This window comes from Gavia stellata, chromosome 7, assembly GCF_030936135.1.
Source record: "Gavia stellata isolate bGavSte3 chromosome 7, bGavSte3.hap2, whole genome shotgun sequence".
NCBI classification, from domain to species: domain Eukaryota; kingdom Metazoa; phylum Chordata; class Aves; order Gaviiformes; family Gaviidae; genus Gavia; species Gavia stellata.
Window position 1 is genome coordinate 14,437,206 of NC_082600.1, and position 25,620 is coordinate 14,462,825.

Sequence of the window (25,620 nt, forward strand, 5' to 3'; positions counted from 1 at the left end):
CAAATCCTCGGAGAGGCCATTAAGGCGCCATTAAAAGACCATTATAATGTTTAACTTCAACAGTAAAGCTACTTCATTACAAGTCATACCATCATTTTAAAGAGAGTAATGCAATTCTCACCAACAAGAGGTATTCTAATTCAAAATAACTACATCATCCTCATTTTGGCTCTTTTATTTGCAATTTTACAGTTTGTTAATCTTCTGCTTGCTTATGTAAGAATTAAGATCCAAGTGGTCCAATTTCCAGATATGTTGGCACTTACAAGTCATTAATGTCAATGGAAGTTGAGGGTAGGGGGTTAATAAACTTTAAGCTTTAGGTTGAGTTTGAAAATTTGGATTTTAACCTCTCAATGTTATAGCATCCACTATAACTTACCCTCCTAACTGAGGGAGTATTAACACCACTATTAATTTTTGATTAAGCAATTAGCGGTTTCATACATATACTGCATAAGTATGCAGTTAAGAACAATTAGACAACATATTTATAACCACCTGCATTGGGGTCTGGAAAAATATTGCAAAATTACTTTTACATTCATTAAATACATAGTGATTCTTCATATCTAGGCACTGAAAATAGCTTATCTTTTCAGTCTAGAGATTCTCTAACCTTTGCTGTATTTTCCACCAGAAAGATCATTTCCCTCAAAATCAGAGCAAGTCATCCCTGCAGAATGTTTGGGTTATTTCAAATGCACTTACAAGGCTAATCTAGCAGTTACTCCAACGTGGCTCTGCCACAGTGAAGTGACTGATGAATAGTTTCAAAGATGGGATATGTGTCAGAGAGAGCTGTCTGGGCCTCAGCGTGGTGTGACACCGCAGCACACACGATGCTTCCAGAGCGGCATCCTCTCTCCATGCACCACCACAGCCACATCGCAACACGAGAGACTTGTGGCTGAACACGGATCAGACACGTCTGCCCTGGACGAGCAGGGCAGAATCTGACGCAGGCACTGCTCGGGAGGGGGGTTCAGGGGAACAATAACCAGACATTTTGTTACTAAATACAGTTTTAAAAGGGTACTGTTAGAGAATGTGCTATTAAGTGGCAATAATCAACAGCATCTCCAAAAAAAGCAATACTAAAGTGGGTTTCAATCTGTTTCAGTTTCCAGAACTGAAAGAAGCCGCCAGTGGAGACACAGGCTATGCAGCTACCTTAACCCGACTGTCAAGTAATGCCCTTTTCTTAATCGCTTTTTACGGATCCCTAAGAAGTAATCTGTGTTCCCAAGGATCCAGTAATCACAGGCTTAAGACATTACCACTACCTATTAAATGGTATTTTTAGAGTATCATTGCATTATTGAAGTATGATCGCTTCTCTGCAAGCTTTGGCCTATCATTTGTTATAAAGGTACTTCAGCTTTGAACCTCTCATCCAAAATAAATGAAATTTTATTATCTTCAACAGTAATTGATTTTTCAACTCTGATAATTACAGGCTGAAGGTGGGAGGGGGATGAGACTTGGAACCGGTTTATCTTGCTTGAGGAATAAATTATTCCACACCATTTAGAAGTAAAAAGTTTTTCCCCAGCCAACTCAAAATATGTTACAAAGAACTAATCATCTAACTTTTCAAACAATACCTGGAGTAACTAGAACAACTTATGCACTTAAAACCAATTATGATTTTGAGCAGAGGCAACAGTATTATAAAATAGCATAGAGATCTAGATTTTACAAATGAAAGAGCATCCCACAATGTGTTGCATACACCTGATGTTAAATACCACACTAAAGGGCAAGATAAAGCAGCATTCTATTTTTTTGTGGTGTTATAATAGTTTAAGGATCAGTATCTGTTTTAATTTTTAACATCTTTGATCACTATTTAAACAAAAGGATTTTAAATTTGAGGTAGTCTTTTTGAAGACATGTTTCTAAAATGAAACTTCGGAGCATTTTTAAATGCTGGATTACTCCCATATTTACTTGAAAATAAAAACAATCTACAATTCCTTTTTTGAGGAGGGTTTGTGTGGTTTTGGTTTTTTAAAATGGGTTTCATAACACATTCATGGACCATCTGACTTCAGTTCATTGTTTTGTAGCATTTCCAGTGAACACCTAATTAAGATACGGCACCAAGCTTTGAGTTTTAGGGGCACAAAGTTTACTCACATACAGTGTGCGTGGTAGAGAAGTTTGTTTTTTAAATAGGGCTGAGGGGAACAAGTTTTGACTATACATTTATTTTTAGTATCACAGTGGAATACAAGGCACATTTTAAAAGTGACAAAATCAGTTTCAACAAATTAAATACAGTAGGAGCTATATATCTTACTTGTTTAATGAACAGTACTAGCAGCACAGGTTCCACCCCCACTAAAATAAAAGAATATTAAAACAAGCTCAGCAAGGTGATCTTGCTATTTAAAAATACTTCCAGGGAAGTGGGCAACAAAGAGAAGAATTCAGTGTTCCTTAGACATCATCTGAATTTCTTTACAGGAATGACTGCAGTCCCAGGGGGGGATATAAACTAAAAATTGAGGAGACATGTTGAACAACCAGAGAACTATCAAATTTTATCATCTATTTAAATTATAATCAAGATAGGCAGCTTAGTTTCTGGTAATACGTGTTAAAGCTTTAATTCATATGTTGGTTACAACCTACGATATAAATCTGTTCAAAACACAATCACTGTGCAGTTGCTAGAATTTTTTAGTGGTTACATTTCTTTACAGCATCAAAGTTGAGAGAAAACTGACATGTTTATTTTCGTTACTTTTATGTATTTTTTTCTACATTGCCAAGTGAAATCTTCACAGTTCTACTTTCCTTCCTTGAAACCAAAACACCACTATTAACAAAATTCTCCTGAAACCATTTTATCTTGCCTGCTCATTTAAAAACTTCAGGGAAATTACACCGATAGACTTTCAAAACACATTGATTCCTTCTGCAAAAACACGTATTTGTTTGTTAGAATGTATTATATCGCATATATCATTTTAAAAGACACAAGAAAATTGCAGCTGTTTGCAGCATAAATTCTTCACATAACGAGATCAAGATCTCCAAATACACTGATCCTTCTTTTGACTTCTATTTTGGCAAACAGCTAGAGTTTTCCTAGTTCTTCTTTGTTCTTAAAGAGGAGAGATTCCAAAAGAATGGAGATGCCACAGAGGTAAGAGCAGCATTCTTTCCCCTTTCCAAAGATTTGGGAAAATACTTGACTTTTCATTGATACCAGACCACTCTAAATATAGCGCTGTTGGCTAAGAGCCTTTAAAGCCCAGCAAGAAACTCGCGGCACAGCAGTGTAGCTGGCGGCAAATACCCTACATTGAGATACCAGCTCCTTGGACCAGTTCAGCATCCTCTGTACTACGTAGCCCCCTCCACTGCTCGTTTCAGCATAAACTCTGCAGTACCAAGACCTCAAATGGAGGCAAGTGAATCAGTCACAGTACACACAGCACTTGCTTGTCTCTCTAAAAGGCAGGGAAGCTGCAACCTCTGAAAACTATACTGATCTAGACATACTGGGAACTGCAAAAAGTTGAACGTATATTAAGGTGTAGGATCCATGTTATCATGGATTTGAAGACATTTGATTTTGGCTACATATTTTAATATCCAGCTGAATAATTAATTCAGGACTGCCCACCACAGCTTGTAGTAGCATTTTACTGAAGCCGTATTACACAATTAGAAACAAGCTGGAGTGATCTTTACTTTCAGAGGAAGAAGTATCAGAGTCACCTGTCAGCAGAGCAATTTTAACAGCTTGATTCATTTCCACAGAAATAGCCTTATCCTGCAGGAGTTCAGAAACAGGGGTGAAAAGAAAAGACGGCTGCAAGCCCGCTGTTTGATTAAGTTCTTGCAGTAAAGGTCTTGAAGTAAAAGCAGATTTTTTTCACTTCCCAGAGTGGAATACAGTTTGAGAAATACAACAAGCAGATTGATTATTTAAGTGACACTGAGGATAAGACTAAACTTCAGTTGTAGCAGAGATAACTTTGTACTAGAATCAGTTTAGCCAGGACAAAAGAGCACCAAAAAAGTTAAAACTTATTTTGATAGCTTATTTAAAATTACACTGGATATTTTTAAAGTGCTCTGAAGAATACACCTAGCCTGAAGGCTACAGGGATAAACTTCGGTTGAGGTCTTTTCAAGATTTTTCTCCATGAAATGTTTTTTAGCAGGATGGATGTAAAACATAGGAGCCTCCACTTGTTCAAGTTATACCAGGGTCACCCAGACTGAGAATCTTTCCTATTTTTCTTGTGGAAAACATCCTGCTTTATAACAATTGTTTGTACCATTACTGAGCTATTAAGACTTTTACATCTCTCTAGGAACAGGAGAAAGTAATGGGGAAAACATACAGGAAGTTTATGGTCCAAGTGACAAAGGCCTCTGGGTATAGGGTTCGGTCTCCTGCTTCCCCCGGAACAAGGTGCTATATATGTTGTGAATATTATGCCTTCTAACACACACATTGAACTGTTGCATGTGAATTGGAAGTGTGTAGTTCCTATGTAAAGGAAGAGCCTCTACACAACAACTCCGAACACAAAGCTGCCTTCCATAATCCTCGCTGATGATTCCTCTTAGTGAGATCAGCACGAGGCCCAGATCTCTCTGCCACAGGAATTCCTGCTCAGGTGGGTCTCCACTGGATGGCTGAAGGCAGATTTTATCCAGAATGAAGTCTGTGAAAAATACTGTTAAATCCTGGAAACCGAAGAGCATCACAGAATGAATAACATGGTGAGATCCAAGTCATTATTACAGTAAGGATGTTTGCATTTCCTGGCCACTCACCAGGAGTGCCTCTAGTATTTGAAAGTGTAGGAGGCTGATGCCCCAAAGACCTTGGGACTTCTCAAAGGTTCACATTTGGCACCCAGGATATTCAGTGCCTCCTATAAAATCTGCTGACTCAAAGCAAACAGTTTGCCCACAGATGGGGATGGCTGTCTTTCAGAGAGCCTAGGTTTTCTTTAATGCTGCAGCAGCACACATAAAAGGTATTCCCTCAGCATATTCCTGACATTTAAATGTAGTAGAGACAATCCTGCTCTGCAGCAGCTCTCTAGGAAACAAGCCAGTTGTAAAACAACTTGCCCATTTTTAAAATTTTTTTTGCAATTTCCCTCCAAACACACACCACAACTCAGTTCTCTCCACCCAGTGCAGCCGTGACCGTAACTATTTCTTGGCCGATGGGTGGGGCACTGCACAGCTGCAGGGCTGGTGAGCATGCCAAGAAGCTTACTCGGATCAACAGAAGTCTCACCTTCCCTTCCAGCTTCCCCCATGTTACAGACAAAAATATTTCACTTCCACATTTATCTCCAGCATGCTAGGGCCATTGCACTGATTCCTGCTCTTTACATCCATGTGTGTCTACACCAAAGAGAGGGGTACAGTTTTGGTTTGTTTCTCTAGCCAGTAAAGTCCCCACCAACATTACACCAACTGTCTCAGGTTAACTGAGACTTGACTAATTCACAGTAATTTTAGCACAGATGTACAACATCAGCTGTGTCATCCTATTTTCTTTTTAAGTATATTCACTTTTCAAGTGAAGTGATTACAGAAGCTCCTCTTCTCCAAGCAATTTACACAACGTCAACAAGCATCATTAGAATACTCAATTTTTTTTTTTTTTTTTTGCGGGTACTCAAGTATCTACATATTAACAGCTTTACATAAAACAAAACTGATTAGCTTTTGTTATTTCTCCTTTGCATATCTATGCAATCCATTAGACAGAAAGGGGCCTGGCATTCATATGACAAATAACAGAAGATTGCAAATACTTTCAATATTCCTCTTTGTAATATAGTTCGGTTCCTATAACATCATTTAGATTGCCCTAGGGAGTTTCTGTACTTTGTACTTTATAACATTTAATCTCGCTCCTGTGAAATCTTGAAGAACAACCTATTACATAAGTCAACGCAACAGTAAGTTATTGACAATGATTTCATGAAGGCTTTTATCCCAAAGGGCACTGGTAGGTAATTTGCAAACCTAATGTACGTCTAGTCAGCAGAGAGGGTTTTCTATGTTCGCTTATATTCCTATAAGGTAGTACAGTAATATAACCAACCTGAAGTTGAACAACAGATCTTTGACTATATTTTTCATCAATACAAAGCAGAACAGTTTGCATCAAATTTTAAGATCCAAAAAATAACCTTGAAAGCACAGCTAGCCATTTCTTTCACATCCTCCAAAAGACTTTGGTAAATAGCCTTTTCTTTATTAATACATTAGGGGGCTGTTTAATAATAGATTCAACAACATTAAACACAGCCTCAATATTAATTTAAAAAAAACCCACAGGTTTGGGGGTTTTTTTCTTAAAGCTGATAAGCATCTAAAAACTGTGTATTTACTTTACCTGGCTATCATATGGTGAGAAAAATGACAGCAATTTAAGATACAAGAAACTGTGCCTTAAAGAGGGATTATTATTACTGTAGTTCAAATGTTTCAAAGCTATTTTCCGTATGTAACTAATTTTTTTAATTTAAACTAGTAATACAGCTCAAGTGAGAAGTCCTGCTATAAAAGTGTGGGTGAAAGCATCGATAAATACTCAGAATTGTACAAGTTAAAAATTATCTACTATATTACTCTTACTATAGAGTTTAGAAATTAAGTAAAAAGCTCACATAATTATTATGGTTTTGTCATATTAAGGAGACAGGAATACTAACTTTCATTTTACAGCTGGTATAAGAGCATACCTTTGAAGCTGAAAATGAAAATAATAATACTCCATACTAAAAATCTAGAACCAGGTTAAAAACTGGCTTTCTCCTATTTGGACATTGACATGAAACCATGAAGCAATGACAATGCAGAGTTATCAAGGAGCAGATATGAACATACTGATACTTACAAACACTGCCTGGCATTTACATAGGACTCATTTAAGTTATTTTTAACTATATAAGCAGATGTAATATTTAGATATGTGTAAGATTACACACCGCTGCCCCTCCCACACATTTTATTTCCTAAAGCCTGGTGAATACACTTCCTTTTAGCAAGCAATGATGCATAATAATTTTGTTCTATCAGTACGGGCTACCTCTGACTACAGTCCTGTACTGCCAACCTACACGATCATCACATCAGTGCAGCGGTGCCATGAGACATTCCACTGTTAAACTCACCCCAGAGGAATAAGCATCTATCTCATGAGGGCATCACACCAACCCTGCTCTGCAGCTTCTAGCACCCAAGCTGGCTTGATTGCTCTATGCAGTGCAGCACTGAAACATGCACATAAACCCAAAGTAACTTCCATCATAGGTCCCAGGGTGCTCGACTCCTTGGCACTACCACAATACAATCTCACATCGCGTAGAATCTGGTTCAGCATTTCTCACTGCTGTATGACACACCTAGAGGAAGTGTTACTTCACTACTGTAAGTATTTCATTGCATTTACTTCACTGTCACTGTAGAGCTACAGAATGAATAATGTAAAAATTAAAAGTTAATGTAAATATTTCGGGTTTGGGTTACTTGAAAATTCTAGTAGCATTACAGGCTTCTGCATATTAACAAGAATTTAAGGAGATTAATGACCAGTTTTGAACATATTTTTCAGGAGTATTTAATTCCTATTTAAGCACATAAAAATGAAAATTTTCTAAAATAAACAATCATAATGTCAGCAGCTGCATATCAAGTTTTTTGATAAACCAGGCTCTGTACTAAGATACCCAAAAGCAGATTTCTCATCATTCCTTATAAAGAAAAGAGTCTTTCATGTGTAACGGTGGGAAAAAAATTAAGCAGTATGTGTTATTTTGTTTCAACCCATTTGACATAGCAGACGTATGGGTTAAAGCTTTTTGACATTCAGAACATTACCATTCAGTTAGAATGGGTCTATGATGTTCTCCAAACACTTAAAATCAAAACCTGTTAGTTGTGAAAAGCTTGTTTTTTCCAAGTCATTCTACAACTGAAAAATTATTATTGTGAAGTTCCCCAATGAAGTGCTTACCACTTTCGACACTATTTTCACATAACATGATGAAGACCCTTCCACAATCAGATTCATGTTGTTATTTCAGCTTCCTATCACTCAGCTTCTTCTCCATCTGTGTTGTCATCACCAAAATACTTTTACCACTCCAAACAACATTCATCACTTCCTTGGTTACGCCTTCATGTACCTACAGTTATCTCCACTCCCACTGCACAAAGCACAGACAACTAGTTCAATTGATCTTCACAACTGTTTCTAAAATTTAGTAGCTTTTCCTGCTGTTCTCTGAATTAGCTTTAAATTGATGTCTGAGATTCAAACATCTGCTTAGCATGTTGTAAGTGCTGTCACAAATTAAAAACTTTATTGTAAAGCATTTAATGTACTTTACAGAAAAATATTATTATGAAATATAAGTTATACATTATTACCAGGATTTCAATGGACACCTCATTCACACAGGTGAATGAAGTGTGCAGGCAAAGAGAATATCCCATCTGTAAGTACAACTAATTGACAATAGAGGTTCTCTGTTAATTTAAAGCTCTTTACATATATATAAAAATATATATTTTTTATATATATTATATTTTATTTTATTATTTTATATATGTACATATTTTATATATTTTTATATATTTTTTATATATATATATACACACACAAGCACACGTAAAGTGTGCTCCTGCAAACAAGGAGACTATCATTGTTGAAGATTCATTTTTTAAAGGGAAAAAACTTGAAGGGAATCTTTTGACATTTCAATTAAGCTTCTACATGAAGGCAGAGAAGAAAGATGGAAGAAGGAAGCTGGAAACTAGAACATAGGGAGGATTTTCTAGGATCTACGAGGGGTTATTTTGGTTGCAGTGTAAGCTGTCTTGGGTTGTATAATGCTCTTTGCGTAGAAAAGCCACCCTTACAGAGAGAAAAACATACTGAGCATAGGTGCTATGACTGAAAAAACCCTTCTGGTATTATCTTAAGCCCTATTTCTTTAGCGAAAATGTCAACACACCTTTGTAACACCTCATGATGGATCTAGGCTGCCAGTCTAATTTGCTACTGCTTCTCCCTTCTTATTCTGCTAAAAGAAAAAAAAAAATCAACTGCTTGCTTTTTTAAAAAAGAAAAAATATTACAAACAGCATGGTTCAGATGTTAAAAACACTGCCCAAATGTAGCAGAGCAAACGAAATGGACTAACTGATTCTCCATGCAACAATGCTCAAGGTAAAAAGTACAGGGGGCCTAACCAACAGTAACACTTTAAGAATGAGTTAAGTAAAATCTGTTTTTTATACTGCCAAACCTTTACAAGCAAAGTACATTTTTCACAGTGGGTAAGAAATTCCAGGAACATAAGTACTACCTTGAGTAATTATTGTTAATTAACTAGCAATGAGGCACTATTTCCAAGCATGACATTTAAAGCACATAACATGATTGTGAATATTCACAAAGATAATTAAGTTCATCTGCTTCAAGTCCTTGATTTCAGCATATCTGAAAACACCTCTTAAACTATCATTAGACCTGTAATCAAGTATTTTGTTGCTCAGGAAGACTGGATACCTTTGCTTACCTGCTAATACAGTGATATGTGTTCAAATGCAAGTACATGGCTTTTGTTAAGAAACTCTCCTTCAGGCAAAAGCTGAGAAAAAACACACTAATTCTGATTGCTTTCTCAGAAGAGACAGTTAAAAATAAATTCCTCACACCATCAAATGGAAACAAAAATAAAAACGACTGAGCTTCCTTAATTGAACTCAAGATCACAAGTCTGACATGAGGGATACTTCTTTGAAAGTTTTCATCATCAAGCCAGGGGTACCTCTACTGTGCATACTAAGGATACTATCCACATTACGTTGTATACTTTCTTTCATCTTGTTTACAGCTAAGTCAAATTCATTACAAAATTTCAACCAAATTACAGGGATGAAATACAATGTATAATGCAAAAATGTGAAAAATCAGAAAATGCATTGACATGATTCTGTTGGGAAAAAAGTTATAACCATTACCGTCTTCAGAGAAGGAAGGAGGCTTTGGCAATCAACACTGATCTTGGTCTTGATCAAGACTTCTTGGAGAAATAAACCCTGAAAATAGGAAAAAACTGACCCCAAGAACAGGGTGTCAAAACAGTCATGCCTTCGTATTTTATCCTTTACTCTTTTAAGAGTAAAGAAAGCTTCTTTTCACTAAAAAAGAGATTAATGAATAATGTGCTCCAAGATGGAGAAGAAACATTTAGGGACCATTCTAAGATACAAGAGATTAAGTTTACTCTATTGCTCTCCAATTATTTGACACAGAGGATTTTTAATCAGTAAAAATAACAGTGTGAATAACTGTATGTTATAAGGATGTCCTACCGGTCTGTATCTCTCAACCCGGTGTAACTAGCGGTTTTATTCTATACCTGAAGAGTCTCTACTGCTGAAAGTTTTGTCTAGAATTATGTTTGGAGAGAAAAATAAGGTGAAATCTTCCTAAACAAAGAAAAATGTTCTGAAAAAGTGTGTAGGGCCAAGAAACTCCTGACCTTGTCTGAAAGACAGCTCCTGCTGCTGCCTAGCTGCACATTTAGTGTTCTGCTTCAAAGGCGCATCATAAGCACTGGCAATGCCGACTGCCCGGAGAACAGAGAAGGGTATGAGACACTCCATGCTGCAGGTCATTAACCCCGGAGTCTGTACCCTGCTTATAACAGCAACCAGCTGGACCTTGCTCGGGAGAATGTCATCCTCCAAGAAAGCATTGGTCCTTTTCTCTTCAGTGAAAGGACAGTACCTGACCCCAAACAGCGCATACATCTCAGGCTCCCAATTCCAGGTCTGAGAAGAACTTCCTCAATGGATTTACATGTTGCCCACCTTCCCCAATATCTGTTTTCTTAAGCTGTAAATGGACTGAGAAAGCAACAAAAAGATGTTTATAAAGTCTCTGGAGATGAACAACAGTTAGAATTACGACCATGTTGCTGTACTCCTACTAAAGGCACAAGTTCAGACAAAAGTGATCTTCAACCAAAGTAGTCAATAAAATCACAACTGTAGCTCTCCAACAAGTGCTCAAGGCATGTCTCAGAAAAAACAACCTACTCAGGCTTATCCAAAAAAAGAAATACAGTGGAGAACTAAAACTTACTATATATCTTTCTTGCCTCTCTCTTTATTCTGTGTAAGAACACAAAAAATACTGTTGAAGCACTTTCTTACAGTCAAAATTCAGTAACACTCACTTTTGGAAAGTTTCATGAGAACTACTTCTGTTCCCATATAAAGTGGTCAGCAGAGTAAAATGGGCAGTGGAGGTTACATTACACTAACATTACTGAATGTAAATGGTTAGCCTAAAGCAAGCCAGGTCTGCCAAACAGGCATCAATCGAAGGCCAGCTGCCATGGTACATGTCCTCAAAGCTACTGCAGATTTTAACCCCCCCGAGCAGCTGGGCACTCTCCAAGGGATACTGCTTTTTAGAACAATACAACCAGGGAACAGAAGGAATACATAAGAAGCAAAACTATGTTGTTAGTATTGTTCTCCTATTTTATTTCTGCAGAAGTATGACAAGCTAATGCCTTTTGACATTTCAGGGCAATAAATGTGTATGTTTCAGATGCTCATCACTGAATTTACAGCAAATGAAGAGGAAAGTAACATTTTAAAACATGTTTTTCAACTGAATTCATCTGCTCTACAGAGAGAGTATGATGGTATTAGACCATATACACCATAACCCAACATGTAGATTATGCATGCTATTTTCTCAAATCATTTTAAAATCCAAATTAAGTATTCTCTGAATTACTGCAGTGATTTGTACTAAAGGAGCCTAGAATTTAACACCCTATGTATTAGGCAGTCCAAATGAAACATCAGACATTCTCAGCCAAAATATCCAATATGAGTTACAAGAACAGTTGAGGCAAATCAGACCAAACAGTAAGATTCATACGATCAGAGACTTCATCTGATATTTTAGTCATCTATACCGTCAATCTTTTTTAGCTAATTCCCACTATTTACAAAAGAGGTATGCTTAACAAATGCTGAATAATAAGGCAAGCTGCCAAGGGCAAGAGAGGAAAAAAAGAAAACAAGAAAAAAAGAAGAAAAAAGAAAACAAGAAAAAAAGAAGGCAGAAAAAAGAAAAAGAAAAAAAGAGAACCACCTATTAAAAAAATCATTTTTTACTCTGAAGATAGGCAACCTTTACATTATGAGCAAAGCTCACAAAAAGGCAACTTGTAAATAAGTATATATATCCAGTAAAGGATACTGAAGTCATCAGTTACCAGCAACTCTACCCTTCTCGACAGCAAAGTGTTTCTGCCATCGACTGCCGTCTTTTAACGTAGCGTGTTCTTTATTGTGCAGAAAGATTCTGGAATAATCACGCCTGAAGGTAATCACAACTTCTCCATAAACCATTGACTCTAAGGAAGATACTCATACAGATCACATTTTCAGACAGCTAAAAATCAGGAGCGTGACAGGTTTTTTTGTACCTACAAAATAGCAATTGTACATTCATGCTGGGCAGACAGTGCAAGAGAAGTAACTTCCCACGCACACCAAAATAAAGGAAAGAATTCCCACCTCTTTTGCAGTTAACCTTTAAGTGTTTTGTGACTAATCATTGTAATATGGCTAACCCTGTGGATGTACTTCAAATGGTAAGTTCCTGGAAAATTAAGAAATGAAAAGACATTACAATATACTTATAAATCAGTTAGTTATTTAAGCTATGGTTTGTTGTACAATACGAAAAATCAGAATTATTTTAGCAGAAGGCAAATCCAAGTATGGCAGAGATCCTTCAGTCCCCACCCCAGTTGTGTACTACATATACCTGAATTTTGGCTTGAGAAGAAAAAAAAAAAACACAAAAATTTACTTAAGATAATTTATCTACTTCATTCACAGTATTAGGGATATTTGGGATGACATGGTTAAAGCAAAGCAGTTTGATGCACATATTCAAACAATTCAAGAGAAACCAATATATAATGACATAGCTATTAAGAATTACTTTAAAAACACTAAATTTTCTACTGCTGAACCTATATGGGAAAGAATAACATGGCATAAATTTGGCGGTTTCTCATCAACTTCACGGTGTAATAGTAGTGTGCTGAGAACGATATAAACATGTTCAGAACACCTAAAAGCACAATCACAGAAGTGGTTACTAGTAGTTAGTATTCATGCCCAAGAAACACTTAAGCAATCAATATCTTACCAACAGGCAAAGGAGAAGAACTTCAAATGTATTACAACTCCCCAGGAGATAATTATCTAAATTATTATAGCCATCTATTAAATAATCTGATTTTCCCTTCACCTCCATGTATCATATTCATTCCCCAAGTCACATACATTTATGCTCTATTAAAAGTGGGGATTCCTCGTTAAGTGTTAAACACCTCAATTTCAGACTTAGAGCACTTCGGAGACAAATTGTGGTAAGTGTCCTCAATTCCTACAGGTAACTGACGTCTGGATAGATACATTCACAAAAACGTATCCCACAGATACTTGCATCCCATAGATTTTGAACATCCACTACTACAGTAAGAAACACTGTTCCATTCAGAACATAAGTACAGTCTTAGCAACTGTTCGCCCCAACTTCTGAAGCACTGTATCTATTTGCTGCTGACCTACAACTTATTTCTGAAAACGGGATGGAGAAAACCAACACTGACCAACTCTTTTTTTGTTTTTTTTTTTTTCTCCTTAAGCTTCAGTTAAACAGTGGCTACCAAAGCTCAAAACATATCTATTTGTACTGTACTTCAATATTATCATACTTTTTAAATATAATATTGCGAATCATCTAAGGCCACTCGTGCTTTACAGCTTTCTTCTATTCATACAGACAATAAAACAAATAAGCACAAACACAACAAATTAAAAGTAGCAATTTAAGCTGTCTCATTCTTGCACATTATCCACCGCAGGGACAACAGCTATGGACAAGCTCCGCCAACCACCATCAGGTGAGTGGCGGTTGTTCTACAGTACAACACAGCCGGATACACTGTAAGTAGGTGCACGATTGGCAGCATTTGGGCAATGGCACAGAGTAACACGTTGCTACCACAGTTCTAAAAATAATGGTAAACAGTTGTACTTGAGGACAAATTTCTATCTGTAAGAAATAACCTAATCCAAATTTACGGGCACATTCTGTCCCATCCCCAACATTAACCAGGTGGCTTTCTTATTTTAAGAAGTAGTTATTGCAGCCTTATTGTCCACACTGATTTGAAGTAATACCTAACTATGAGGGGCAGCATACAGTTAGTGATTCAGAACAGCTATCTTGCATTCATTTATCGGTGAGCCTGGGCAAGTAACATTTTCTTTACAACTCTTCATTCTTTCAACTAAAAAATAAATTGTTTATTAGCCCCAAGGCTATTGAGAATGTTAATAACTGCAAAAAAACCCAAAAGATGAAAAATCCAAGGCTATGGAAAATACAGATGCAATCCTAAACCCACTGATGTCAGTGACATAACCCAGTCTTAAACATGAGCAGAACTAGGTATTTAACTATGAAAATAAACTATTAATTATGTCAAGCAGCTATGTGTTTTGCTGGCAACAAGGACATTCATAACTAGTACTATTTCAATACGAGAAAGCAGAGTAAGATTGAACTATCTAATTAATTTTAATTTCTTTTGCATTGTTAACATAGTGCTAGCTTGAACGTATCTGCCAAGCTTTAACACGTTTATAATGACTATGTCATCCCTAACCACCTGCAACCCTAACAGCCATCCTTTCCATAGAGAACCAGCTGTGTCCTTTCCTCAGTATATAGCAATATACAATTCCAGCCACTAGCCACAATGTTCAGAACGAGAAAAATTCTTTTAATGAGGAAATTATAATCTGGAAAAAGACAAGAAGACTAGAGAACAGGACGAATTCCAAAATCTGACTTCAGAAAGCAAGGTGTTACACAGTTGGCACATGCACAACATACAAGCACATGCAGTCTTTACTATGTGTCATGCCCAGTATCTTTAATCCATTAACCAACTGAAACATTTGAGAAAGGTAGAAGTTTCTATAACTACATTTTTAGATGTGTCCTAGATGAAAATCAGCTGTTCTAGTTAAATTAAAAAAATAAATAAAAAGCCGCCACAAGCACATTGAAGGTACAGCTCAGTCATAATACCCTAACTAGTCGGTCAGCCAGCACCTACGTACTGGAAGACAAATCAAAGGCAGTTCCAGACTAGCCACAAAATGCTTTTTTTTTTTAAAAAAGGGAGGATTACTGCAATGAAACATGTCATGTACGATAAAGGATGGTAAGTCATTAGTTCCACAGTAGTGAAGCAACTTCTCTAAAGAAAAAGGATTTTTTTAATGTTTATTTCCCCTTTAATTTAAAGGGAATCTATAACTAACCGTTGTCTCTATAGCATAAATATATAGCAAAACGTCATTAAAGTTCTTTCTGTCAGGCTTCATCTAAAGATCAAATGTCAGCAACCTTTGGTACAAGCACTGATATTATGACCTTAAAGATGCAGCTATTTCACACATGCTAAAAATAAAATCTGCTTAAAAAAAAGCAAGGACATGAACAAACTGGAAAAAATAGGAACTTGAGGCAAATTGTTTCTACTCCTGATGCTGGATAAATCCTACACAAGTGATCTCTCTATAGAACCTGAAAAAGTAGAGCAAAGCTTCTCAAAAATTTGTTTCCTTGACAACATCGACAGACCAAGAGAGGTAAGGAATCAAAGTCATAAGATGCCTTGTAGCTTTGTTAGCAGATTTTTTTAAAAAAAATATATATAGCAGTATGTGAGATGCATCTATAAAGCTAGTCTTCTAGAAAAGAGGCAAAGTTAGACTGGTGTTATTTGTATTTTTAAACAGCAGAAATATTCAGAATTTCTCAACTGTTAAAAAAAAATTGAGAAACTCCCATAATGTATTACAGTCACTTAAGAACTTAAAACTACTTTAGCTCAATTTTTTCCAAGCACCAAAATCTTGACTTTTTCCACCAGCATCCAGGGGGATAACATCACCATACATTCCTCCCATCTCGGGTGATATTCTGACATTAGACTGCACAGCAGCTGCCCACAGAGATCCTATGCATAATCGGAGGGCTTAATTTATGACATTATCAGATAAGCTTCATTAGAGACACTACTTCATTGACATCTCTAGCCCTGACTTTTTCTTCCCTAGTAGGCTGGCTATGCTGGGGGGAGGACAGGTTGCTTACTTCTCTGCTACAGGCTACTTCAGAGACACTTGGTAAACAGCTGGAAGAATTCTCAGTAGAAAGGAAGTGCAGATCTCAGCCATTCAGGACAGATGGGTTTCTAAGAAAAAAGTCAGATAACCACTTAATATTCTTGATACTTCTGTAAGTAATGACATAAGTAATCAAAACTCTTTTTAGGTAACATGAGGAAACAAAATCCTTTCTTCCACATCATTGTTAAGGATATCCAAAAGTCACTTTCCATTCTTTTGGATTTCCGCAGAAAGAAAGGTTTGTGAAATAACACTGTCACAACAGCTGTGCCCCCTGTGCATCTCACCTGTGGCCACTTCGCACCTATTGGTCGATGTCAACCAAATTTCATGGAGTTCTCAGTATTTTTCCCTCAAGACTTAATCAAGCTAAGCAGCTGATTAAAAGAGAAGGACACTGCAGAAGCCCCAAAGGAGAGAGAAATTGAAGAGGATCTACAGCCAGCCTCAAGATACAGCAAGGCTCCATTAACTCTACTGCTCTTGGAAGAATTTTATTTTCTGAATTTTTCTTTAAAAATTCCTAATTTGGAGGGCAAACACAAGCATATTAGCTGTGCCATGAAATATCCATCTTCTCCTGCTCTTCTCCATAGCCACATCCTCTAACATGGCCATAATGCAGTCAAAAATGCTTTGCAAGACCACCTGGGGTACTACTCTAGTATTCTTTAAGGAGATCCCAATTCAGGAGACATTTCCAAGTGTAAAGAAAAACTAATACCCTTACAGAACTGCAAACCTAACCCCGAAGCTGAGAGGTTCACTACATTTGTGCCCCCTTTTTTTTAAATGTCAGTTTTCACAGAAGTGTTAAAATAAATTCTAATCCAAAGCAGCACTGAACATAGTTCTTGTTAGTGAAGAAGGAAAGAAAACAATGGCCTATCAAACAGCATAGAGATCAGGATGGTGCTATTTATACTCAAAGAAACATACTCCTTTGAAAAAATCCTTTGAGGCACAAGAGTGTGTCAACTACTAAGAACACAATAAAAATTATACAAGTCATCTCCAGCTGTGGATTCTGAGAAAGTGAACAAAGGCATTACAAGGATTTCTGTTTCCTTGACAACAGCATTGCTGGAAACAAAATAATTAAAAAAATACATCTCCATGTAACAGTGATCTCTAAACGTATCTAGGTATTAACATACCAAACGTGGAACAACCCTTATCCACACATACCTTTGGGATGAAGAGACCAAAATCCACGACCTTCATGAACTGTTCTCTTGCTGTCTAGTGTTAATGGCTTTTGCAGAACAATTGTGTGAGAGCTGGCTATTACATCCTGACCTGTATTATCATCTAGGCATAAGCACAGTCAGAAGCTTTCACTGATGGTCAAGCACATTCCTTCCTGCATGATGTTCCTTTTCTTACAAAATAAGCATTATGGACAATACTTCACATTGAAGTGTATGAAATAATTTTGTTGGAAAAAGATCAAGGTATACAAAGAAGCCCTTTCAGCACTCAGGAAACTGGTATTACTATATATATATATGAAATAACAAGTGTACTTCCATCTTAATAACTGGCAAGCTTAAAGTCCTTGGAGAAAATATACATAGTTCTAAATAGACAAGGGAAAAAGATCAGAACAAGGCATCATAAAGAAAAGTCAGCTTCAGTACTTCAGAATAGCCTATTTAGTAGCCTCTTCAACAAGAAAACAACGCTTTTTTCACATGTCTAGGTAAGCAGCACACAGTCTCCAGAATATGAGTGTTTCCTTGCCACTTCCAAGACAATGGGGAGAACTTCTTGTTATTTTCCAAATACAGTATTAAAAGTGTACCAACATCAGATCTTTTTTAAAATGTTTCAATTAAAGTGGAATATATGTTTTAAATAGGATGACTCTCCAAATTCTCATCTTGTACATCAGCTACAGCTAAAGGAGCATTGCCACAATTAGATTTTAAAAATGAATCTAAGAATTGCAATACTTGGGGTACTAGCAGCACGATACCTAATACCGCTTAGTGAACAGTTTGAATCTAGCCTAGCAGTGACAGGGCTATAGCCATCTGACAGCTACTCATGAGTTTATAGGAAATATGCTGGCAGCTTAAATTCATTCCTTCATAAACAGACATGCATGTGACATAACAACAAGAAATACTGCCTATTTCAAGTGAATTGTGTGTAGAATGGTTGAAAACAGAAACGTTAGAGTTCATTACTCTGAGGCTGGGTAACAGCAGTATCTAGGAAATCTGTATTGCTACCATCAGTGCTACACACATTATACGGATGAATGGAGGCTATCATGCTCCATCACTTTGAGCCTGATACAACAGGATCAAGAATAACAAATTCCTGGAATATACTACTATGCTATCTTTTTCCTAATGAACACACAACCACAAAAGAATAAAAGGTTTCGAAAATATGAATAAAAATGGTATTTCTTGTAGTACTTGATACACTCCAGGAAGCAAAATCCACACATTAAATTTGACCAGCATGAATAATATACTACTGTAGATCTAATGATCACAAGAGAGTCTCATAAGGCTGGAAAAGTATCTGGAAGATATCTCTTGAGGTAGCAAGTTACAAAGATTAACTACTTTGGACCTCAGAAATCCCCTGACTTGAAAATAAGCAGAGACCAAAAGAGGACTTAAAGGCACTATAAACCTTTGACTTGTTCTTTTTCTCTAGGCATCTACCTATAGACCCTACTAGAGACTGACCACTGGGCTAGACAGAGCCTTGGTCTGAACCAGTATGGCTGTTCTTGTGTTCTTAATCATGAGAAGCAGGCAACACCTCTGTTCAACAGGCTGACATTATTAAACTGACTTTAAAGACCTTTATTTTCCTTGTATAGATTCAGCTGTGAGTAAATGGAGATACAGTTCAACCAGGCAAATAGAGAACAAAATGCATAAGAAAAAATTCCAACAATGTGTTACAATACAAGTCATCCCATCAAAGTGCTATTAATATATATTTTGCATACCGAAGAATCACAGTACTTTCTTTCCTTGATCCTGTTCATCAATGGAGGGTGAAAGTGCTGAAAATGAAGAAATACTTTGCAACAAATAGAATACCTGCTGTGATGCTACCTTTATATAAAGATGTTTCTTTGAGTTAATTTTAAGACAAAATAGGAAATACAGATAAATGGCACGGGAGGCTTGAATTTATGAACAATTGTTAAAAAGCTAAGTCCAGCGTAAGTAACTAGTGAAAATGTTTACATCTCTGTGGCTCTACGCAATTACAAGGTCTTCCAAATAAAAGACACTAACAATGTGAATGCCATATAGTGGTTTCTGCAATTGGTAACCATGCCTTTCAAGAGACAACTTTTTAACTACCCTGCTACCTAAGGTAAACAGCTGTACTCAATGGCAACCTGTGATTTTGTATTCTATATTCGGGGTGCTAAACCAGAAATACCTAAACAAGATCTGATGTTCAGAAAGCGTTTAATATCCACAGTATGGAAATGAGGCACCTGGAATAATGGCGCTGAGTCTCAAAATTTATGCAAAAAATACGAGATGAGGTACTAAAAATCACAAACATTATTTCGGTGTTTAAGAAGGCAAAACCAAAAATGGCAGTAGTAGCCTAAATTTCATTTACAGCAGCTATTCAAACAGAAGGTAGAGAAGAAGTGTTATCCAAAGAAAACAAATTTAATCAGTGCAGACAATCATGTTTCACAATCCTTAAAATACATACTTAAACTAGAAACATAGGCCAGTGATAATACAGTTAGAATGTAATAGTGAAGAAGAGAACTGCCACAGTAAGAGTTCCCAGCAGTACCCTCCCTGACTTGAATGCGGTTTCCTGCCCCTTTCTCCAGCTACCTAGGCTGGAATTACTATCAGCTTCCCCTTCCAAAGGGGAAGCTCAAAATCCTTAGAAAATAGAGAGTAAAAGACTTGCCAAAACCTAAATCTAAGCTCTTTTTTTTTCCCCCATTCTTTACAAATTTAAAATTTAGCATGAAATAGTCTTCTATTAATGCTCCAGACTTGAAGAACTGGGGGTAATTAATCTGCAATACGTATCACTTCCCATATGAGGTTCTATCTTACTTTCAGGTCTCTATTAAGTTTTCTCATACATTTTGCAACACATGCATAAACTTCTAATTTTGGTCTTACAACACAAAACATGGAGGCAAACATTAAAGTCTTCCAGTCTTTAGAAGCACAGTTTAGTTACCATCCCTTTCAAACATGCTGAGGATCTCCATCTGCTGGTAGAAGTGTTACTCTGGAGAATTACACCCCTGAGCTGATAACTGATTTGTTTCAGCTGTACCACTTGATAACTGGCTTATTTTTAAATGCAGCCATACACAAAAAAATTAAGAGCAAATACCTTTAATGAAAAATACAAAATCTTCTAAAACACTGCATTCCTTCCTAAATATGCAAGATATTTATTCAAACTGCTTCAGATGATCTTCCCTGACACTAGGCTGTTCTTCAGTCAACAGAAACTGAAAACATCAACTCATTTTTTGCAAACATTTTAGAATGACTTACACTGATTCATAAAGAATATGTTAAAGTGCATGTTGGTTAATCTGGGAGAACATAAAAGGAAGACTGTTCTTTTCCCCTGATTTAAACAGGATACATACATATACTTAAAAGGTAAGAAACTATATAATCAGTTCTATATATACATTTTAGATATATCCATGTGGGATATGGATGATTTAGTCATAGCAATTTGGATGATAATAAAGAAATTAAGATCACTAAATTAAGATAACTAAACCAACTATTTCTTCCTTCTCCATGCAAAAATAAAAGAAAATCCTTTCCCAGAAAGTGAAAATCTTAGTTTGTGATGAAAAATTTAAGAGGAAAATATTTAAGCATGTAAGATCAGATAGAAGATGCAAAACTGTTTGGCTAAATAGCACAAAAATTGCATACAACTGTAGGTCTTTTGATTTAAGCACAACTTAAACTACCACAGTCAGTCAGATCCGCTTAGACAGAACTCTCAGTTCTGAGAAATCTCCACTAATACTGGGTTCTTCAAAAGATAAATGTCTTAATGCATAGGCTGAATGTAAGGACTGAAACCAAGATATTTACACATAAAAATATTCAGTCACAGTTACTCACATGACTAACTGAAAGTACAGAGTTTTGAGGCTCTGGATTGCCTACTCTCTCTGATCACACCAGGATTTTAGGCTTCTAACTGTGCTTTGAGTTTTATCCGAATCAGACATTCAAAGTAAATAGTGCAAACACCCCGAGTGTCTGCATATTCCCATTAAAGGGAAAGAGAACACGCTTCTACTGCCTGGATTTAAACTAGCAAATCCAAGCAGGTGTTTTTGGAAGAAAACAACAAAAAAGGTAAGCTGTGGGAAGGTACAGGATTGGGAAAAAAAAAAAAAAGCGCACATCTACATCTGCATTTTCAATCAGTTGTTTTATGCATACACCAGAAAATTGAGAACTTCAGGCAATGGTAGACAGCCAAAAAATCGCCAGAAGATAAACTACTGCTGTCATAGTCATTAGAGATTTATGGGCTGGTGACCCCAGAAATTAAGTGAAATTCATTTCGTAACATCACGGCAATACTTGATCTAACCGTGCCCTCTACTGGCCCGAGCGGCACTCGTGTAAAGGTCCAAACTTCACAGATGCTGCTGCTCACACCCTTACAGGCCTCGATTGCATTCAGAAATAAGAGTAAGAAGCATTCATGCATTTTTCTCTACAGGCTACCTTCCAAAATATGGAAGTGTGTTTTAATATACTTTGTAACAGTTACATTATTACTTTATTAATATTTTAGACTCGCATGCTCTTAAGTGTTGCCAACATTAACATACTCTATTTACATTAAATTTCCATGGTTTGGGGCACCAAAAGCAATTAGATTTCTTCAAAAACCAGCTCTACTGTTAAAGGCTGCTTCCAATCAGGGGTGGTAACACTGCTTTAGAAAATAAAGTAATCTTTCTTTCTGCTTAGAAGACAAAACAGACAGGCTATTATTTCCATTTTTTAATAATTTTACATTGCAATAACAATTTTGATTTTAGATTGTTTTAAATTTAACACATCCATAATTTCATTCATCAGTAAAATAATGCTCTAGGACAGTAAACAAACATTAAGCATATGGTTAGACAGTTTAAGACAGAAAGTCAAATTCAGACATATTGAAGTCAGAGGTGCATATAGTTTTGTACAATCCAAATTTAAATTACTGCTTACCAAAAACATCCATCAGCACTTTTTGCATATCTTCATCTTTTCCTTCTAAGTCTGTTCTTCAAGTAGCAGCCAAGATTTAACTTATTCAATATATTAAAGAACACTTGCAAAGAAAAACAAAGGTACTTGTTTCCTCCATTTAATCTTTAAGGCAAAGAGGTAAAAACAGCTTTGGAAAGAAGATGAAGGAGGAATTACCCACAGTTCAAAGTATTCAGACTTTGATGGTGTGATAGGTTACGCTGACTACAGAACCAGTGAAGTTATTATAACTTCAGAGAATAAAAGATAAGCAATTGAGACGAGTAAATTTTATTCATGCTACAGATCTGGGGTTTTCTCTTCTGTGAGCACCAGTGCTTTAATAGACATTAAGGAGAAAAAAGCAAAAACTCTGTCCAAGATGCAAAGTCAGCATATATTTCACTGGGCCCCATGGCAAAACTGGGGAAAGAGGAAAGGAAAGAAAAAAAAAAATTCTAAGATAAGAAAAATCATACAAAAGCCAAACTAAATGAAACTCAATTCTCCACCACAAATTAAACAGCAAAAGAGAAAGAAAAAAAATCAATTTTAACAAGAGAATTAAAGAATATTTTTTCCTATATGAAATCAGAATTTAAATTCAGTTTTACAGTTGCCTCCTCTCCTTTGGTTTTAGAAGTATGCCAATACAAAGGGTGTTGTTGCCTCTTTACTTAGTAACCTTTACTTAAAGCCCCAAATTTTAGAACCAAGTTTTAAAATAATTGTACCTGCTATGTTAAATACATGTTAGACACATAAAGCATGCTTTCCACTAAAAGGACACTTTCTGTGTGCATTTATCAAAACTATGTTCCTGTTTAAATCCACTTCAGAATGCTATTATTTGAACCCAGAGGTGGCATTAGCCCTATATCTGGGAAAGCATACACATAAAATATTTTTATTACCTATTGTTAAAATTAAAGTAAGACTCATTGAACTGACTAAATTAACAAATAACTGAAGCCAGATTCACTAAAGCTAGAAGGAAAATACACTTTAAATATTGAGCAATCAACCCTTGAAATAAAGTGGCAAGATTCCTTAGATCACGACAGGACACCTTTCTGGGATGCAAGACCTGCCACACTAGTTCAGATGAAAAATCCATCTGACCTGACATGCCTCCTCCAGCAGTAGTCACTTAGGCCTGTCTGAAAGGTAAAGTTCCTCAAAATATTATTCCAGTGTTGGCACTCAGTTGTTTAATGACTTAAGGCAGAATGTGTATCCAGACCATAGTGCTTATTGCCATTGTGACATTAAAAAGTAGGAAATAATAAAAATCTACCATTAATACAGATTACAAGAAATGACCTAGTAGAAATCTAACTTCTTAACTTAAAGATCTAAAACACTGACACGTCTAATACAAAAAACCCCACATTCCAAAATAATGGAACTGACTGTAGGTACAGTGAAGGATTAGGCTGCAAGTTCATAATAGGGTCTTCTACTGCAAAGCATCTCCTCAAATTCTGAATACTTTGAACTGTTAAATACACACAGGGAAGGATGTTATTCCCAGAAGATCATTATTCAACACAGTTTTTTTTAAATTTGATGATTGGTCCACAAAGCATCTTGTTTTACATTACCTTGATTGTTTTATCCATAGAAGCCGAGAGAAGCATGTGACTTTGTTCTCGTACAGGACACCACTGGATTTCATTAACAGGGCCGCTGTGTTTAGACATGTAAAATATTAAGCTTTTGGGGACTTCAGTTAATTTATATTTGGATCCCAAATATGGCTTAATTAATTCAGAGATCTTTCTCAAAGTCTGCTCTCCTGATATGCCTAGCTTAACATCACAATCTGAGCTATCTCTCTGATCAGATTCTTTTTTTTCAAACATACTGGAATTTTCTTGACGCAATCTTTTAGGGATATATGGTCTAATTCCTTTTATGGCAGTAGTACTGTCTTTATGTATTCTCTTCTGGGTAATGCCATTTCCAGAGTTTGTTGAAGAGGTTGATGTCTGTTCATAGTTTTTGTAGGACATACATAATGCAGCATGGCCAGAGTATGCTCTCCTACAATAAGGAGATGTCAAATCAGTGTTATTATTCTGTGCATAAAGCTCAGGGGGATCTTCACAAATAGTGCCTGTGCCAGAACTGTCAGTGTTCTCAGTAGGCTGCATTTCATATGCAGATTTTGTACCCAAACTACCAGGTGCACAGTACTGAATGCAATCCACAGAAGAACTTGGAAGGCTTGTTTGTCTGCTAGAAGTATTGGGGACCTCAGCCTTTTCAGTTTCTGCCTCAGAATCTGAATCATCATAAGCAACCAGTGACGAACTCATTATGGCTAGACACAGCAGACTCCAGAAATCTCAGTGCTGAAATCCTCCGAAATGATGATCTACAATAAAGAATTGATTATTCAGAGCACAATTAGAGTCTACAATTCGAGTAACTTAAGGATATAAATATGCTTTTCTTAAAAAAAAAAATCCGTATGTTTTATTCCTGTTCATTAATGGAATTTATTCTTCTATTATAACATATCTGTACATTCAATTATGCAACACCATTTGCCTCCAAGCACTTTGCATACATTTTTAACTCACTGCAGAGATGCATTTGCATACCACAAACAACGAAAATTAGTTTGAAAAGAAAAATAAACTTGCAACTTAAGTACTACAAATGACTTTAACCTTACTTGCAGTAGCACTTCTCCACACACACACAAAAGAGGGTAATTAATTATGCAGTGTTTTGGTATGTACATTTATAAGAATATAAATACTACAACTATTTTGGAGTCAGTCTAACAGTATCTATTTCTTAACAGTACAGATGACTTGAAACAAGTATGAAGGGGTTCAACTAGCAACTAAAAAAGCAAATACTTTTTTGACCCCTTCAGTAGTGTTGCAGCATGAGGAAATTTTCCAACTATATCCACAGAGCAAGATCCACACAGCCTTCAGTTTTACAGAACAGGCTTATGCCAGAAGCTACGCTGAATTCAATATTTGCATTTACTTACAGCAAAGTAAGAGCATAGATACCT

General features: G+C 36.3%; 1 protein-coding gene across 1 annotated transcript in view; it reads right to left on the reverse strand.

Moving 5' to 3' along the window:
• Nucleotides 1–24,904, reverse strand: part of WDR25 (WD repeat domain 25) — a 68,090-nt gene extending 43,186 nt beyond the window's left edge. The window contains exon 1 of the mRNA XM_059819740.1: nt 24,188–24,904. Coding sequence (XP_059675723.1) covers nt 24,188–24,904 — 717 coding nt within the window. The remainder of the gene's footprint in view (nt 1–24,187) is intronic.
• Nucleotides 24,905–25,620: the final 716 nt, after the last annotated feature.